The sequence below is a fragment of the Sus scrofa genome, chromosome 3, assembly GCF_000003025.6.
Source record: "Sus scrofa isolate TJ Tabasco breed Duroc chromosome 3, Sscrofa11.1, whole genome shotgun sequence".
Taxonomy (NCBI): Eukaryota; Metazoa; Chordata; class Mammalia; order Artiodactyla; family Suidae; genus Sus; species Sus scrofa.
The window spans coordinates 28688949-28708885 of record NC_010445.4 but is presented as its reverse complement, the minus strand read 5'-3'; the positions used below and the strand labels follow the sequence as shown (position 1 = coordinate 28708885).

The following is a 19937-nucleotide window of genomic DNA, read 5'->3' as shown; positions in this document are numbered from 1 at the left end:
AGGAGCTGCAAGGAGAAGGCCGAGCATCGCCTTGTTCAACCTCGACGGGTGACCATGGGCGTCGGGAAGCCCACAGCTTCCCCGCCCTGCGCATGTCCGTGAGTGACCACAGAAGCTCTGTGAGTGCTGATTTTGAGGTTACACAAAAATTTTAACGAGTAGGTGAATTCACAAACACAGAATCTGTGCTTCTAATGAGGACTGCCTGTACTTTTCAGACCGTGCCCAAACCAGCTTCCCAAACGGACTCTGGGAAGGAATCCGGAGACCAACCTTACAGCAATCTTGCAAACGTCTGTGTCTGCAGCATTCTCGTATTACTTCTGAACCTACTCAAAAGCTGACCTCAGTAACAGAAAGAGGCTCCAGAAAGTACTGACGTGGGACGCCTGGGTAGGCTCTGAGGGAGACCCCTGACTGCAACTGGAAAGAGGTGAATGAGAACAGCAACAGGTAAGCCGAGGACAGACAAGTGAACATCACTGGGGCAGCAGTTTGGGTCCTCTGTGGAAACGGTGGTGTGCCTTTATCCGGAGGGCACATCTTGCCGAGGGACACATCATTCTGCAAGCTGGGCACACAAGCACCGAGAGCGTCACACCATCTTCTCTGCGAGGCAGCAGCGTGAGCCTCCCATAAAATCAACTGGGCAATAATATTATTCTAATGTCTGGATTTTTGGATGGGGAAGGCACAGGGCAAGCAGGGCAGTTTCCTAAGCAGCTAGTGCCAGGCACTGTGGGAGAACGTCACCTCCGTCAATCCTTCCCAGCTCTGAAAAGTGTATGTTCTCATCTTGATTTTACGGCAGAGGGCACAGAGAAGTTAAGTCAAACACCCAAGGTCACACAGCCAATGTTTCACGCCAGGTCCATCACACATCTGGGTTTCTTTCAAACCGTGAAAATAAGGTGAGAAGCTGCTTGGGTGATCCAATGCCTTGAGTATCCAGTGAAATGTTAAATTGAGCATAGCATTTCCGGTGTACTTAATTCATGAGTTTTCCTCTAGGTACTTACTCATTCATCCACCTTTCAAATCAAATCATGGAAGACTGCACACAGATCAAACGCAAGTAACAAAGCCTTCATCCTGAGTTCTCCAAGAGTGTCACGTGACCCTCGGTGCAAAGGTGGTGGCTCTGAGCAAGCGCTAAACAGAAGGCCTGGTGGCCGGTTTCTTGAAGCTTCAGACCCTGAAGGTTTCAGGGCATGAAGGCTCCACGTGGCCTAACCACTGCCATGCGGCATGAGGGTTACACTGTGGAAACAGCCTGCTCTGTCTGTCCACATTACTTAGCATGAGTAAGCATTCAGGTGACAAGTTTTACTTGAAGAGGGGAAGGTGGATTCGTTACCAGCACGACAGCACCATCTTCTGGTTGGTGAAACAGAATGAAGACTCAAGGTCACAGCTGGCCTTAAAAAGCACGCTGACAGGTTCCCCAGAGGAGGAGCAAACCAGAAAATTTAGTTTCTGCAAATCGAAACCATAGTAAACAAACACCCTCATGGGCCAATCATGGAACAGAAAGCATGTTAATTGCAGGCCGTACTGGTCACACTTGCACATCATCTGGAAACACAGCAGCCACGGCCAGCCTCTCAGTGCTCCCACCCGCAGCGCCCTCCTGCCTTATGAAAGAAACTCCCTCTGGCGTCGCTCTCACCCGCACCCCTCTGGGTGCACAGAAAGGCTCTCTGCTGCTCACACACAGAGTGGAAATCTGACAGCACAGCAACCAGGGCCCTTTCCAACCACCCTCCCGGCCAGTTCTGGTTGGAGGTTGGAGAGCACTGATCTCTTTTGAGGGACAGATGAAGGAACTGGTGACAACTCAGCAGCATCTTTATGTTCCCTCGAAGCCTCAGACCCCTTTGTGGATTGTGCTGGCGATGGATCTGAGGCCTGAGGTCCAAATAGGGCTTCCTACCATAGCCGATGCCACCCCTACAGAAATCCCGGCCAGGAGACCCCCAATATCTAAACAGTTTCCTAATCTCCAGATTAGGAAGAGACCCCTGCAGCTGGTTTCTTTTTTTCCAAGTCTGATTTCTCAATGCAAGGATCCCTCCCACTGGTCAAAAAGGCCCTTGGGTATCAGCCTTTCCTGATTTTCATCCATCAGATAGGCCATCGGCCTCCTTCCACAAGGAGGACCAAGCAAGGGGGGTGACGGGGGTCAGACACTTTGGCCACAACACTCCTCTCTCGGTGAGAAGCATGGAAGCCTCCTCCCGGCCCCTGGAGATGCGGCGTGAAGAAGTGAGCATCCTGCCAGATGCCGTCCACAGGACTCCCAGCCACACTGATCTAGGGACAGGAAGCACCTGAGGATTGAGATCTTTGTCAGTCACTTTCGCTTCCTCCCCAACCTCCAACACCTGCCACGGGGCTCTGTGAGAAGACTCCTCGTTACATGAAAACTAGTCTCCTCCACCATCTAAATTCAAATTTTTTGACCATGACCTACAACAATACATTTTGACTACAAACCAGTACATATACATGTTGACCTGCACATACAGATTAATACTTGGAAAAAAGTTACATTAAAAAAAAAAAAAAAAGAGTTCCTTTGTGTGCAGTGGTTTAAGGATCCAGCGTTGCTACTGCAGTGGCTCAGGGACATTTTCAAACTTTTTCCTTCTACAAAAAAGCTGGTCACGCTCATTCACAATAACGATTGTGTAGCCCAGTGAGAGGGTGAGCCGGTTTGACAGGTGCTGTCATCAAGCATCCACTTTCCCACCTACAGCTGCTCAGCTTGCACAGTCCTCTCTCCTCTGCTAACTCAGCACCAAGGCCTCTGCTCAGAGTCCTCCCAAACTCTTTCCAGCCCTGCCCCAAATACCGAGCATGTAAAATAACAACAAAGACGCCCTCCCCGCTTCAAGAAGCCAGACTTCGTTGGTTGAACACTATATATAAGCCTTAGGTAAGACATCTCCCCTTTCTCTGAACACAAAACACCTGCCCTCTGTATTCATTCATTCATTCAATTATTCACACCCCACCTGACTCACTCCAGTATCGTTGGTGTAAACAACATTTAAATGTTTGTCAGAAAGATGAATCCATCAAGCAGGATTTCTTTTTTTTTGCAATCTTATTTGTCAAAGGATCATTTTCATGAACTCTAAATTAGGAACTGAAATGCGCTGTCACCAATTCTTGGAAGCCAATGGCCCATTTATTATTCTGTGTGGCATTTATAGATGTGGCAGGTTCCCAGATAAATTCAATTTGGCCTCTGTCTCTTAAGAGAAGGCTCTGAACTAGAGTCAATGCAAAGACCAACTCCTAGACACTGAAAAATAAATAGAACCTGCTCGAATATATCCATCTATGTTTGACCCTGTGCTACAATGCCACCATATGGCACTGGAAGACTGGCACTGGGGCTGACACCTCTGACAACAATCAGGCTTTACAAGAGCAGCTTCAAGTTGACAAACCTGACACGCCTTACCTAGAAATTCTGTCAAAAGCCCCAGATTTAAAAGAAAGCCAGTGACATCTTTTATTCTAAAACTTGATTTAAAAGAACATCCCAGGAGCTCCTGCTGTGGCACAAGGGGATCCACAGCGGCTTGGGAGCCCTGGGACACGGGTTCAATCCCCGGCCGGGCACAGTGGGTCCAGCGTTGCTGCGGCTTAGTTTGCAGCTGCGGCTCGGATCTGACCCTTGGCCTGGGAGCTCCATATGCCTCAGGGGTGCCCCACCCAAAAAAAGAACATTCAAATCAACACTGCAGAAGGTTTGTACAAGGGGTAAGGTTCAAACTCCGAATTCTAACACACACATTTTGTGTTTCCACCTTCCAGCTTCCTCTCCACCATATGTACCACTTGCTCCAGGCAGACCAAAGGATGTGCTGGTCCCATGCTTCGCCAGAGCGCCCTTAGCCTTCCTCTGATAGGTAACTCTGGTCGCTATTAGGATCAGCATGGGCCTCACCTATCCCAGGAAGCCTTCCCTGCTGACCCTCTTCCGCGTCTCCAGGCCAGTCTGGGCTGGTTCTCCCTCCCCGAGCAACGCGCCTTATGACAGCCCCGTAGCGTATGGATGCACTGGTTGTCTAGATACCCACCTACAGCACTAGGCCATGAAGTCCTTGCGTGGAGAAGCTCTTACTATTTCATCTCTAGTCCCCATCTAAATTCAGTCCCTCAGTTTTCAACGGAGGCACCCAACAGTAACTCAAATATTTATACAAAGATTAACACTGCAGCTTTCAAATGAAAACCATCTCTTTAAAAAACTGTGCAAGGGTGTTGTTGCCTTGCAGGGCAGCAGGTTAAGGATCTGGCATTGTCACTGCAGCGGCTCGGGTTACTGCTGTGGCGTGGATTCAATCCCTGGCCCCGGAACCTCCACATATCACAGGCGTGGCCCAGAAAAAAAAAAAAAAAAGATAAAAACCACTTGAAATACCTTCGTAATTATTCTCTTTTCTGTTGTTACTATAAAGAACACTGAGCATAAAAATATAAGGTGTCTAGAAATACAGTGATAAATCAATAAGGCTTAAACTCCCTCTGAAAATAAGATTACAAAAATGCCTAAAAAATTACCTAAATGAGGCCCCTGCTCATGCTGTAGAGCAATTCATATTTTGGGAATTAACAATTACTAAAATCAGTAAACATCCTATAAATAGCTCCTATTTTTTGCTAGATAATATGCTATAATTATTTCCCTTTCCTTTAAATCATCTATAACATAATAAAGGACTTGTGAGAAAAAAAAATCTCGGTTTCACAGTTTTATTTTAATGTATTGGTGTCTTTTCTACGTTGCTTTCCCTGATACTGTAGCAGTTTGCTCCTCAGCCTTTGAAGCAATTAGAAACCAAATCTCTGTGGAGTTCCCCATATTGCTCTAATTCACAGTAAGAAAGAACAAAAGAATCTACCAAAAAGAAACCAACTCATGGACTTGGAGAAGAGACTGGCGGTTGCCGAGGCGCGGCGGGGGGGAGGGGGGGAGAGGCAGTGGGATGGACTGGGAGTCTGGGGTTAGTGGATACGAGCTATCGCATTTGGAGTGGAAGGCAATGAGCTCTGCCGTACAGCACAGGGAACCATATCCAATCGCTTGTGATGGAACATGACGGAGGATAATGTGAGAAAAAGGATGGATATATATGTATAACTGGGTCCCTCTGCTGTAGAGCAGAAACTGACAGAACACTGTAATCAACTATAATTTAAAAATTAAAAAAAAGAACAAGACATTCCTACTGTTGGACTGTGGAACATAAAGCCTTATTACTAAGCAATTAAGTCATTCTTGCTTTTGTTAATCATGCAACCTGTAAACACTCATAATTATCTAGATATGTTCACACGTGATGGAGAAGTTAAAGTAAAACCTTGGTCTAAAGTGTTTGGGTCACCACCACCATCAATTATAAGTTACTTAACACTCCAGTGGTCTAGCATTTTCTGGCATTTTGGCTAAACAAAATGAAGTGACATTCACCCAGCTACTAAAGTGATGTCTGGGCTTCCTTCCAGAATAAACAAGAAAAGACAGGTTGTAAAAATACTCAACAGTGGAAATATTATCAACGAACATCACAAATCAAACATGTTTCACATTCGCCTTTCCAGAATAACAGATTTAAACCAAAACATGGAAGAAGGAAAATTCAGAGAAACTAATTCCATGAATTTCATGATTAGAAAAGAGATACCATAAAATAACTACAGTCACCATCTGCCAGCCGTCTAAAACCTCAAAAGAAAGAAGTTTCTTTTTGCTGTGCTCATGCACACATAAAAAAGAAAGCAATATGTCTTTATTCTTAAATTTAAATATTTTAGAACACAGATAATACCTGTCCTAGAGAAATATCAGAAAAAAAAAAAAAAAAAAAAAACCTCACCAGAAAGTAAAAATCTACCTGTAATTTCATCACCCCAAGAGACTCACTGGTAACATTTTTAGTAACAAAATAATATTCTAAAACAGCCATCAAAATGGTTCAAAATCAATTAAATTCACTTATAGTATTTCAAATTTTCTAAAGTCAAATTTATTTCATTTTTTAAAAATAGTAAATAAATAGTATTATTTTAGACAATAGGAATTATGTCTGAGAAAACAATGTTAATATGTAACGGTTGGTTCCTTGGTGGCTCAAAGATCTGGTGTTGTCACTGCTGTGGCATGGGTTCAATCCCTGGCCCGGGAATTTCTGCAAGCCCTAGGCTCAGCCAAAAAAAAAAAGAAAAAATTCAAAAAAAAGACATGTAAAGACTAATATAACTAACCTACTTAATCAACCAGTTCATCATTTCTGGTGACCAAACAACAACAAATGGACGGCACCTGAAGCCCCAGGAATAAGAACCAGAGACACAACGTTCGAGCTGAATTCTCAAACTCAGACTTCCACTGACCTAAGAGCAATCAGGCAGATTAATCTCACTGCTTTAAATTTCCTAAAACCACCAACACACACTAAAACACTTCCTGCGTGCTGACTGTGGCCGTGGTACTAAATCAGGCACAGTGGAACCCGCTTTCTATGCTACGCTGCATAACCTTGAAAAGTATGTATGATGAAAACAAGAACAATGAAACATTTAAAGATGCACAAAATTATTTGAGGAAATGAAAAAAAATACATGTCCTGGTCAGAAAGATTGAATATGTCTAAAGAAAGATGTGAATGGAAGGAATTTGGTACAACAGCAGTAAAAATCCCAGTGGGCTTTTTGACTGTTTCCTAAAAGAATGATTCTAAAGAACAATCCAAAGAATAAACAAAAGTTTATTTTGAAAAAGTTGTAAAGAGTCCTAAAACTGTTCAAGCTTCCAACAAAGAATTGGTTAAACAAATGATGTTAACATTCATGTAATGAAATATCATTCAACTAAACACAAAAAAAGGTAGAGTGGACGGGACAGACACAAAGACTGTTAAAAGAACACGTGGTAAAACAATATATAAAGTATAAAATATTCCAAGATGAAATATATACTTAAATATTATCTACACAACTGAAAAGTAAATTCTCAAATATTATTGCAATTATCATTGTTAATGAAGAGAGGGGCACTACACAATTTTTTTTATTTTTTGGTACTCTAAAATTTCTATATTAACAAAAATTATCCCTGTTTAATAAGGAAGAGGGGAAAGATGAAGTGAGTATAGTTTGGTTTTGTTTTTTTTAAGATCATCATTGTGGATCAAATGATTTCATGTCTTCAGAATCTCTTTTAAGACAATAATGAGAGAGAAAAACAAAGACTAAGGTACAAAGTCACTCATTAAAGAATTAATTTAAAACAGTAAGAATATGTTAAGAAACAGAAACAGACTCACACACACACAGAACAAACTTTTGGTTGTAAGAGTTGAGGGGGAGGGATGGGCTGGGAGTTTGGAATTAGCAGATGCAAACTATTATATACGAAATGGACAAACAACAAGGTCCTGCTGCATCGGTCAGAGAACCATAATCACTATCCTATAATAAACCATAATGGGAAAGAATTTTAAAAATTTAGATGTAACTTAAACATCGAAAACAGATATAGTTAAATAAGTTATGTGTAGCTGTGCAATGAAATATAATGCATCCATTAAAAGGAAATTCTAGAAAAATATGTAATGGCATGAGAAATGCTCATGATATAAGGTAACTAAAAAAGCAGATCCAAAAATGCATTTAAAGCCAGGTCCCAATAGTATTAAAAATGTTATGAAAATACTCATCTAGACAGTAAAACAACTGACAGGAAATACTAACCAAAATACTGCTATTATTCATGTGTATGTTGTGAGCCCATGGTTGAACTGTTTTCTTTACATTTTCAAATATTTCCCACATTTTCAACAATGGGTTTGATTTACTTCTAAAACTGGGGATGAGACAGCACAACAAAAGCAATTTTTTTACAACTAAATATGTAATTTGTCATTAGAACTAAACTGGATAGATATTCTGAATATTCTGACAATGCCTCACAAAGCAAACATTCTTAGATCCAGATAACATGGTCTCTAAAACACAAAAATCAAACCCAAAACTTTGGACAGCTAGCAATTTAAGAGAATATGAAGATGCAACCTCCAAAGCAAAAACACCGCATTTCTCCAGGTTACATTCTATCTATACCTCAGGACCCATTTCCTCACTGTTGCTTTAACACTGGTAATTAGATTAAGACTTTAGGAAGCCTTGTCTGGCAGTCAGGAAGCTTTCTCCCCTATTCTCACACCAGCTAATGCCTTAAAGAACATTAATTAAGAAGTGTCCAAGTTACGGTCATGCTCTTAAATAAATCTGCTTGATACAGATTTCACAGCAGAGATGTAGAATACTGCTAATTCTCAGACGAAACACATAAGGGAATTAGGAAAACAAGAAGGTTCTTAATAAGTATTATTAAAAATTTCCACAGTGTCTTTCATGGATTAAGTGATTTAGAGGGGAAACGAGTCAGTTCCTCTTACATGTTTTCAAATAAGAAGATATCTACACAAAACATACAGACATGCATGCTTCTTACTAATAAAGATTTTCCTTTACCAAACTGAAATACTCAGTAAGCCGCTACTACAAAAATCTTATCTGTATAAAAACACATTGTTTCCAGGACTCAGTACTGATGGCATAAAAATAATGTATCATTTTAACCAACAAGTTATGAGTCCCCTCCCTCTAAGTAAACAAGCTTACTTAACAGAATTTTTATTTTAAGAAGGCATGTTGTAATTGAACTCATTTTTCTATTGCTATCATTTATAATTTAATTGTTGTAAGCCAACTCTACACAGAGGGTAAGATCAGGAAAATTAACATGCAGAGGAAAATACATCATTTATTTTTTGGTTCCTTCTGACTATTTTGTGCATTTCCTCTTTGACAAGAACAAATGTACAGTAACACACTAGCCAACTCGGAAAAGTGCCACAGTTAGATGCAAAAATACCAAATGCTTTGTCAGGATACTGTCTATCATCGTACGTGAGTACTTCAAAGAAAGTGAACTCAGATAAGTTTTAAATGGTTAAAGGAGGTATGTAGCAGGTTTTTAATGCATTAATATTAGATTTTCTTAAAATGCTATTAAATGAAGAGGAAGAGGTAGTTTAAGCATCGTACAGAATATGGCAGGAAGTTCTGCATCAAAAGCAAGATGCTATATTGGAGTTCCTGTTGTGGCACGGCAGAAGCAAATCTGAGTAGTATCCATGAGGACACGGGTTTGATCCCTGGCCTTGCTCAGTGGGTTGGGGATCCAGAGTTGCCGTGAGCTGTGGTGTAGGTCACAGATGCGGCTCAGATCCTGCATTGCTGTGGCTGTGGTGTAGGCCGGCGGCTATAGCTCAGATTCGACCCCTAGCCTGGGAATCTCCATATGCCTCGGGTGCAGCCCTAAAAAGACAATAAATAAATACATAAAATTTTTAAAAAGCAAGACCCTGAATTCACTGGTGGCCCAGTGGGTTAAGGATCTGGCGTTGTCATTGCCATGGTATGGGTCACTGTTATGGCACGGGTTCAGTCCCTGGCCTGGGTACTTCCACAAGCAGCTCTGCCTAAAAAAAAAAAAAAAAAAAAAGCAAAGGGCGTTCCCCTCGTGGCTTAGCAGTAACGAACCCAACTAGGATCCATGAGGATGTGGGTTCCATCCTTGGCCTTGCTCAGTGGGTTAAAGATCCAGGGTTGCCGTGAACTGTGAACAGATCACTGACATGGCTTGAATCTGGCATTGCTATGCTACAGTCAGGCAGCTACAGCTCTGGCTGGACCCCTAGCCCGGGAGCTTCCATATGCCGAGGGTTTGGCCATCTTAAAAAAAAAAAAAAAATAGGAGTTCCCATTGTGGCGCAGTGGTTAACGAATCCAACTAGGAACCATGAGGTTGCGGGTTCGGTCCCTGCCCTTGCTCAGTGGGTTAACGATCCGGCATTGCCGTGAGCTGTGGTGTAGGTTGCAGACGCGGCTCGGATCCCGCGTTGCTGTGGCTCTGGTGTAGGCCGGTGGCTACAGCTCCAATTGGACCCCTAGCCTGGGAACCTCCATATGCCGCGGGAGCGGCCTAAGAAATGGCAAAAAGACAAAAAAATAGATGAGTTGATAGTAAATGAAAGAAAAAGGATATACCAAGCAAGTATAAAAAAACACAAAAAAAGGATACATTGACTATAATAATATCAGATTAGACTTAAAAATAATAGTAATGCAAAAGATAAAGAGGGGCATTTTCTTTACGAAAAATGAATAATCGTTTCATAATGATAAAGGAGTCGATTTACCAGGAGGACAAAACAATCATAAATGTTCAAGTACCTAATAACGCAGCCTCAAAATACTTGACATGAAAAATGACGAAATTAAAGGGGGAAATAGGAGTTCCCTTGTGGCACAGCAGGTTACAGAGCCGGCACTGTCACTGCTGTGGCTCTGCTTACAGCTGTGGAGGAGGTTTGATCCCTGGCCCCAAAATTTCCACATGCCACAGGTGGGACCAAAAAAAAGGAGGTGCTGGATAGACAATGCCACAATCATAGGAGATTCTATCACCATCTCTCAAAAACAGACAAAACTATTTAAAACATCTGTAAAGACATAATATCTGAATAATAGTAAATTTATTTATTTATTTATTTTTTTGTCTTTTTGTCTTTTGTCTTTTGCTGTTGTTGTTGCTATTTCTTGGGCCGCTCCCTCGGCATATGGAGGTTCCCAGGCTAGGGGTTGAATCGGAGCTGTAGCCACCGGCCTACACCAGAGCCACAGCAACGCGGGATCTGAGCCGCGTCTGCAACCTACACCACAGCTCACGGCAACGCCGGATCGTTAACCCTACTGAGCAAGGGCAGGGACCGAACCCGCAACCTCATGGTTCCTAGTCGAATTCGTTAACCACTGCGCCACGATGGGAACTCCCAATAATAGTAAATTTAAATATCAAACCATATACTGCAGAATTCACATTCTTTACAAGTATATACAGTACGTTCAGTAAGACAGATCATATCTTATGCTAGGCTACAAAGCAAATTTCAGTAAACTGAAAAGGATTGAAATTGTAACAAAAATTCTAATCATAACAGAATTAAATTATAAATTAGTAAAGATAATAAATCTAGGAGAACTCTAAATACTTGGAAATTAAGTAACACACTTCTAAACAATCCAAGGTCAAGAGAGAAATCAGAAAACTAATTTAGTGATAATGAAAGCACAACATATAATTGATGGGATGCACCTGAAACAGTGCTTAGAGGATACTTGGTAGCTTTAAATGCTTGTATTAGAAACAAAGAGTGAAAATCAATGACTGGGAGAGAGGCTTAGCTACACACACCCCATGAGCTCGACGTGAGGCCTTGTGAACTCACACAGGAGGGAGAAGGTCCAGCCTTAAGTGAAAACGGGGGCAGACTTGTGAACTGCCTGAATGCTGAATGTTTGCCAATCTCACTGGCAAAGGGGGAGGCTTTCCTTGGCTCAAGGTATTTAAGCACAACACTTGACCAGTCACTGGCTGATCTCTAAGCTACAGGAAGTCCACTGCAAAAAGCTTTAGAAGAATTAAAAAAAAAAAAAAATCACATAACTCATTGGAAAAGGAAGAGACAAGGAAGGTAAACCAAAGCAAGTAAAGGGAAAAAAAAAAAAAAAAAAGCAGAAACCAACAAAATAGATACAAACAAAGGACAGAGAAAAGTGAAGGAAGCCAAAAGCTTGTTCTTTGACAAGATCAACAAAATCCAGAAACCCTAGCTAAAGCGAGCTAGGAAAAACCAGAACAGACATCAATCCCACTTATCACTACAAATTCTATAAACACTGGCTAACAAAAAGCACAGGTAAAGTTTAAAGTTATCAGCAGCATTTAGCAAATCCAGAGCTAAATAATTGCCTCAAAAGTCGCATCGCAACACTGATATTTATCTGTTCAGCACAATTAAAAGCTGTGCTTTTAAAAGGATGACTTAAAATATGCACACTCAGGAAGTTCCTGTCCTGGCTCAGTGGCTAATGAACCCAGCTAGTATCCATGAGGACACAGGTTCGATCCCTGGCCTTGCTCAGTGGGTTAAGGATCAGGCATTGCTGTGAGCTATGGTGTAGGTCACAGACGTGGCTGGGATCCTGCTGTGGCTGTGGCTGTGGCTGTGGCTGTGGTGCAGGCTGGCAGCTACAGCTCTGATTCAATCCCTAGCCCGGGAACTTTTACATATGCTGTGGGTGGCCTTAAAAGGCAAATATAAAATAAAATAAAATACGCACACTCATACTTTGGACTGAAGTGAAGCTGTGAAGCCAAGTATCTCCCTCTACCTCAACAAATCATCCTGAACACGCTCGTAAGGCGGCCGGTCAGGAATTTATAGAACTCCCCACCCGCACGGTGGCTGGCTTTCTAAAACAACCCTTCGGCTTCTACCTCTTTGGAAGTGCCTTCATCACTTTTGTTGCTTTTTAACTTTCTCCTGTAGTATTCACCGTGTGCTCCAATCTCCAGCTTTCTGCACAAATGAAAAGGTTATTTTTCTCAAGCTGTTTCCATAAAAATTGCAGGCAGAGGACAAGGCTTTATAATGCATCTAAGGACACTCAAGACAATGGCTAAATATTGAGGGTATGACTACAAAGTGCTGGGACGTCTGAAATATTGTTGGGCTCTTTTCCCCATTTCACAAAACTCCATCAGATACAGAAAAATCTTAAATATGCCTGAGCTAATCCGATGGGACCATTAGAGATGATTTCTTGATTAATCACTTGGAGAAAAATTCTCCAACGGTGAGGCTTAAGGGACCTCCTCCTTGGCATCAGGTCCCAGCCTGGCCACACGCTTTCTTCCCTAAAGAGGCAGAGGGAAGAATGTGAGCAGGCGGCTTGGATGGGCTTTCACTACCTGAACACCCCAGAGCCACAGGGACCCTCATCGTCACGGCAGCTGCCGCAAACAAAAGGCAACAGGAATCAAACTAAAGGGCACTCAGGAAAAGAGGTTTAACAACTGCAATCGATCGGAAAAAGAGCTTCATAGTCACTTGGAAAACGGCTTTAAAGAGCTAGGGTTAGATTTAGCACTATCAAAAGAAAAAGACAGGTGTCAGTTAAAGAGCAACTCCTTAAATGTAAATCAAAAATAGTTTGTAACAGAGCCAAAGAAGCCATTACATGCCGCTATATAAATAGGCATTTAATGATTTTTCCAATGTTATATTATTGATCTAACAGGCCCTCTGCTTCCGCTGAAATGAATAAGTAATTTGTTTAAGATAACATTAATAGGCTTCGCAGCAGATTATATACCCTGGGTCTCTCTCCTCAGTAAAACTACCACCATAAAAAAAAAAAATGCTACATTGTCTTTCAATGAAACATCTGCATAATCTCCGACATGACAGCAAAGGGCCAGAGACAGGAGGTGCATCCATCACATGCACAAAAAGGCACTTCTATGTCCCAACACCTTGAATGTCATTTATTCAGCTCAACAACTATTTAACATATACTCACTAACGTCAAGGCAAACAAGAGCCCGGGTCCCTGCTCTCATCGGGTTCAGAGTCTATCGAAGGAGACAACCAAGCAAAGTATGTCAAGAAAGGATGCCAGGCGCGCACAGAGGATGAGGTCCAATGCCCACAAAGGGAGCCAGAGAAAACATCCAGACACACAGATGTTTGGGCTGAAAGGAGGCAGGAAGTAGGGCCGGCCAGGCTCTGGACTGAGGGAAATGCGCCTTCTGGCAGAGACAACTGCAGTTGCAGGTATGGTAGGTACAAACGGCCAGGTGTTTGTTAAGCGTTGTCTTGTGTGTAAGAAGAGAGACTACCGTGGAAACCAGACTTTTCTAGTAAAGCTGCATGTATTAAAAGGCAACAGCCATCTAACTTCTGAACCTGGGGAAAAAAAGTTAAAAGGTCACAATTTCACCTTGACCTACTCCCCACACCACCCGTTCAGACACAGGCTTACTACTCGTGGCACAGTGTGCCAAGCACGAGAGCAAACTCCAGGGGCGAATAAGCCTGGCAAACAAGCAGGTTAGGGTACGTCTGTGGCTTCCTGACTCTGAAGTGGAGCGCCCAGATTCCAGGTATCGCTGAATAAAAGATCGAGCTTAAAAGCTACCGTACGACAGGCAGAATTTTCCAGTCATAAATAAGGGAGTCTCATGACTGGATATCCAACACAGCAATAACAGGACAGTAAAAGAGGCTTTGACACCCCTCACACAGCCACTAGGAACTACGCTGGTACTTTCGAGGGGACACTACTCACTACTACTGCCTCACACACTGCAGATTTACACACGCTCATGTGCACTGGTCACAGCAAGGGAGGCCAAGCGGATCTTTTCATAATTACGACCCACTGTTACATTAAGCACGGCTAGAGGAGGGCCAGGCTCTTTGCTGGGAACCTAAAATCTGTGACCTCCTTTCACAAAGTAACCATCATCAGCCCGTCTCTCAAACGAGGACCCTGTGACTTGCCCCGAGATGCGTGGCGGGTGGGGCAGAGGCAAGGTCAGTCCCGTCTCGAAGCCCACGCATCCCCTGCTAGCCCGCCGCCCGGCTTCCACGCCACCCGAGCGAGACCAGCCAGGGGGCTGAGGTGTGACACGGAGGGAGCAGAGGAGGTGTGATGAGATTTCGGGGGCGGGGGGGGGGGGGGGTCCCGCTCAGGGTTCTTTCCTTCCCGGTGAAGCCTCACCAGTCTCAAGCTCAGGGTCTCTGCCCCCGACTAGAAGTTACCCCGAGTTCTCTAATCCAGTTCTTTTGGATATTCCATCTAAACTGTCTTTCTAAGGATTGTGGGGGGATGCGGCACAGAAATAAGCAAACATGAGAACATGCAACGAGCAATACCGTTTGCACCGTGTATCCAACACTATCCCTGGCGTCATGAGCTCCTGAAGTGCATTTCACACTGAAATCTATCACTAAGTAATCACAACGAGAATTCAAAACGAGGCCAAGCTTCATATACATACTCATCTCATGTAATCCCCACAATAACCTTAAAAAATCCATAACATCCTCCTCAGGTTTATAGAGATAAACAGAAGCTGATCAAGGTTAAATAACCTGCCCAAGGTCACACAGCTACAGGGAGTGCAGCAATATGACTCCAGAGCCTAAACCTTTCATTTCTGTAACAGCATATGTTTCTGTGATGGTTATATAATTTTTAAAAAGTACCAAAAAGACTGACCCAAATGTAAGTATTTGTAGAAATTTTCATATATAATGCTCATATAGTTACATTAGCAGAATGATATCATTTTAGTCTGTGGTACTTTGTTTAACAAAAACAAAAAATTAGCATGTCACTTAAATTTTCACACAATTTACATTAGGAAGCACCAGAGAAACTGAAATCTAGGTGAGTAAGTAGCTTAACAATACATGCTTTCTTCAGTAACTTTTCCCCCTAAGAAAATAGAATGTTTTGTGATGGTAAATATCAAAGTTATTTAGGGTCCAACAACAGCAGAGGTGGTATTCCACCTTTTTACCACCCTATTTTAAAAGCAAATAAAATGCCTTTCAGTTTCTCTGTTTGTAACATAAATATCTGACACAAGTTTAATGGAATAAATAAATCACAAAAATTTATAAATAAATGGGAAAAGCACAGAGGCAGACAGGTCAATAGAGGAATCACTTTTTGGTGTCCCCCATTCCTCTCAGTTTGCTATTTCTAACTCTCAAAGTAAACACACAAATCATTTTAGAAAAACTGCAAAGGGAAAGGAACAGTAGAGTCAAAAATACATGATATGGTATATCCGAAGAATCAATACATTTGTCTCACTTTCTGATCGACATTTGATGCTTACTAATTATTTCCATTATTTTATTTTGTCTTCTTTTTTTTTTTTCCTAGGGCCACACCCACTTATGGAAGTTCCTGGGCTAGGGGTCAAAGCAGAGCTGAGCTGCCGCCCTACGCCACAGACACAGCAATGCCAGATCCGAGCCACAACTGCAACCTATACCATAGCTGAGTGAGGCCAGGGATGGAACCCGAATCCTCATGGATACTAGTCAGGTTCGTTAACCACTGAGCCACAAAGGGAACTCCTATTTCCTTTATTTTAGAGACAAGCTCAAAACAAACCAGGCAGCAGTGCTTCTGAGTCAGCTGACTAAGCCACAGCGTTTAGATTTGGAAGCGGACAAGCTCCCACTTTTGATTAATACACAAAACAACTGTCTGAAACACTTACCGATTTGCACTTGTTCGGGTTGGCTGAGAGAAACAAATGCTGATGTGTCATCAATCCAGGATATCTGAATGTTACCTGTAATATTGAATTAAAAGCAAAGTAAACATCCAACCATTTAGACAGCTGTCCGATTTCATTTGTATATCTGCTATATATCCATCAATTTAAACAGAGATGAAAACAAGGTCCTACTATATACAACAGGGAACTATATTCAATATCCTGTGATAACTCATAACAGAAAAGAATATAAAGAAAGAATATACAGGAGCTCCCACTGTGACACAATGGGATCGGCAGCATCTTGGGAGCTACTGGGATGTGGGTTCTATTCCCAGCCAGGCACAGTGGGTTAGGGATCTGGCGTTGCCACAGGTGTGTCTTAGGTCTCGACTGCGGCTCAGATGTGATCCCTGGCCCAGGAGCTCCATATGCCACAGGGCAGCCAAAATTGACAGGAAAAAAAAAATATATATATATATATGCATATATATCTGAATCACTTTGCTATATAGCAGCAATGAACACAACACTGTATATCAACTATATTTCAATTTAAAAAATTAAAGAGCGATGAGGTAATTGTTTAAAATTTCACTAAAACCTCAGCAATACAAAGAGCTAAAACTTAAAGCTACCACAGCAGCTATTTCAGTTAAAACTTCAAGAAAAGAGGAGTTCCTGTCGTGGCGCAGTGGTTAACGAATCCGACTAGGAACCATGAGGTTGCGGGTTCGGTCCCTACCCTTGCTCAGTGGTTAACGATCCGGTGTTGCCGTGAGCTGTGGTGTAGGTTGCAGACACGGCTCGGATCCTGCGTTGCTGTGGCTCTGGTGTAGGCCGGTGGCTACAGCTCCGATTGGACCCCTAGCCTGGGAACCTCCATATGCCACGGGAGCGGCCCAAGAAATAGCAAAAAGACAAAAAAAAAAAAAAAAAAAAAAAAAAACTTCAAGAAAAGAGACAAACCAGGAAAAAAGAAGTTTCAAAATTTTGGAGTTACTGCTATTGCACAGCAGGATAAGGATCCTGTAAGGATTCATCACTGGCCCAGGAACTTCCATATGCTGTGGGGGTAGCCATCAATAAATATATAGATAAATAAATAGATAAATAAAATGTGTTTTAAAAACAAAAGAGATGGAACCACAAAAGACCCAGAAGTGCCAAAGCAACCTGAGAAACAAAAATCAATCAGGAGGCATAACTCTCCCAGACTTCAGGCAATATGACAAAGCCACAGTCATCAAGACAGTGTGCTAATGGTACCAAAACAGACATACAGACCAATGGAACAGAACAGAGAACCCAGAAACAAACCCAGACACCTATGGTCAATCAATCTGACAAAGAATGCAAAAGTATAAAACAGGAAAAAGACAGTCTTTTCAGTAAGTGATGCTGGGAAAACTGGATACCTGCATATAAATCAATGAAACTGGAACACACCCTCACATCATGCACAAAAATAAATCTAAAATGGCCTAAAGACTTAAATGTAAGACAACACACCATCAAACTCCTAGAAGAGAACATAGGCAAAACATTCTCTGATATCAACCTTACAAATGTTTTCTCAGGTCAGTCTCCCAAAGCAAAAGAAATAAAAGCAAAAATAAACCAATGGGACCTAATCACATTGACAAGCTTTTGCACAGCAAAGGAAACCATAAAAAAAAAAAACACCCAAAAAGACAACTTTTTTTTTTTTTTAGGGCCGTGCCCATAGCATATGCAGGTTCTCAGGCTAGGGGTTGAATTGGAACTGTAGCCGGCCTATGTCACAGCCACAGCAACGCCAGATCCTAGCTACATCTGCAACCTACACCACAGTTCATGGTAATACTGGATCCTTTTTTTTTTTTTTTTGGTCTTTTTGTCTTTGTTGTTGTTGCTATTTCTTGGGCTGCTCCTGCGGCATATGGAGGTTCCCAGGCTAGGGGTCCAATCGGAGCTGTAGCCACCAGCCTACGCCAGAGTCACAGCAACTCGGGATCCGAGCCGAGTCTGCAACCTACACCATAGCTCACGGCAACGCCGGATCGTTAACCCACTGAGCAAGGGCAGGGATCGAACCCGCAACCTCATGGTTCCTAGTCAGATTCGTTAACCACTGCACCACAACAGGAACTCCCCAATACTGGATCCTTAAGTCACTCAGCAAGGTCATGTATCAAACCCACAACCTCATTGTTCCTGGTCAGATTCATTTCCACTGCACTGTGATAGGAACTCCCAAAAAGACAACTTACAAAATGGGAGAAAGTAGTTTCAAATGATGCAAATGACAAGGGCTTAATCTCTAAAATATACAAACGACTTATACAACTCAACAGCAAGAAAGCCAACAATCCAATGGAAAAATGGGCAAAAGACCGGAATAGACATTTCTCCAAAGAAGATATACGGATGGCCAACGAGCACATGAAAAAATGCTCAACAACCCTGATGATTACAGAAGTGCAAATCAAAACTACTCTGAGGTACCACCTCACACCAGTCAGAATGGCCATCATTAATAAATCCACAAATAACAAATGCTGGAGGGGGTGTGCAGAAAAGGGAATCCTCCTGCACTGCTGGTGGGAATGTAAACTGGTACAACCACTATGGAAAACAGTATGGAGGTACCTTAGAAAACTATATACATAGAACTACCATCCAAACCAGCAATTCCACTGCTGGGCATATATCCGGACAAAACTTTCCTTGAAAAAGACACACGCACCCGCATGGTCATTGCAGCACTATTCACAATAGCCAAGACATGGAAACAACCCAAATGTCCATCGACAGATGATTGGATTAAGAAGATGTGTGTGTGTGTGTGTGTGTGTGTGTGTGCGCGTGTGTGTAATGGAATACTACTCAGCTATAAAAAAAGAACAAAATAATGCCATTTGCAGCAACATGGATGGAACTGGAGACTCTCATCCTAAGTGAAGTAAATCAGAAAGAGAAAGACAAATACCATATGATTTCACTTATATCTGGAATCTAATATGTAGCCCAAATGAACCTTTCCACAGAAAAGAAAATCATGGAGAATAGACTTGTGGCTGCCAAGGGGGAGGGAGTGAGTTGGATTGAGAATATGGGGTTAAGAGATGCAAACTATTGCCTTTGGAGTGGATAAGCAATGAGATCCTGCTGTGTGGCACTGGGAACTACGTCTAGTCACTTATGATGGAGCATGACAATGTGAGAAAAAAAAGTGTACACATGCATGTGTAACTGGGTCACCTTGCTGTACAGAAGAAAATTGACAGAACACGGTAAACCAGCTATCATGGAAAAAATAAAAATCATTATAAAATAAATTAAATAAATAAATAAATAAAAACAAAAGAAGCTGTGGCTCAGCTTCGTGGCTCAGCAGAAGCACATCCAACTAGGAACCATGAGGTTGTGGGTTCGATCCCTGGCCTCTCTTAGTGGGTTAAGGATCCGGCGTTGCCGTGAGCTGTGGTGTAGGTCACAGATGCACCTTGGATCTGGCGTTGCTGTGGCCCTGGTGTAGGCTGGCAGCTGTAGCTCCAATTCGACCCCTAGCCTTGAAACCTCCATATGCTGCTGGTGCAGCCCTAAAAAGCAAAAAAAAAAAAAAAAAAAAAAAAAAAATACTAAGAAGAAGAAAGAAAAAGAAAAAAGAAAAAACAAAGCTCCTTGTGGATTAAATCTTGTGGCAGTTCATCATTCAACC

The 19937-nt window shown here is 42.3% G+C and overlaps 1 protein-coding gene across 3 annotated transcripts in view; it reads right to left on the bottom strand.

Annotated features, from left to right (window-relative positions):
* PARN (poly(A)-specific ribonuclease) overlaps positions 1-19937 on the bottom strand; it is a 185699-nt gene that overhangs the window by 93621 nt on the left and 72141 nt on the right. For all 3 annotated transcript variants that reach the window (XM_021086564.1, XM_021086561.1, XM_021086563.1), the window contains one exon: positions 16235-16309. In XM_021086564.1, the coding sequence (XP_020942223.1) occupies positions 16235-16309 (75 nt within the window). The remainder of the gene's footprint in view (positions 1-16234; positions 16310-19937) is intronic.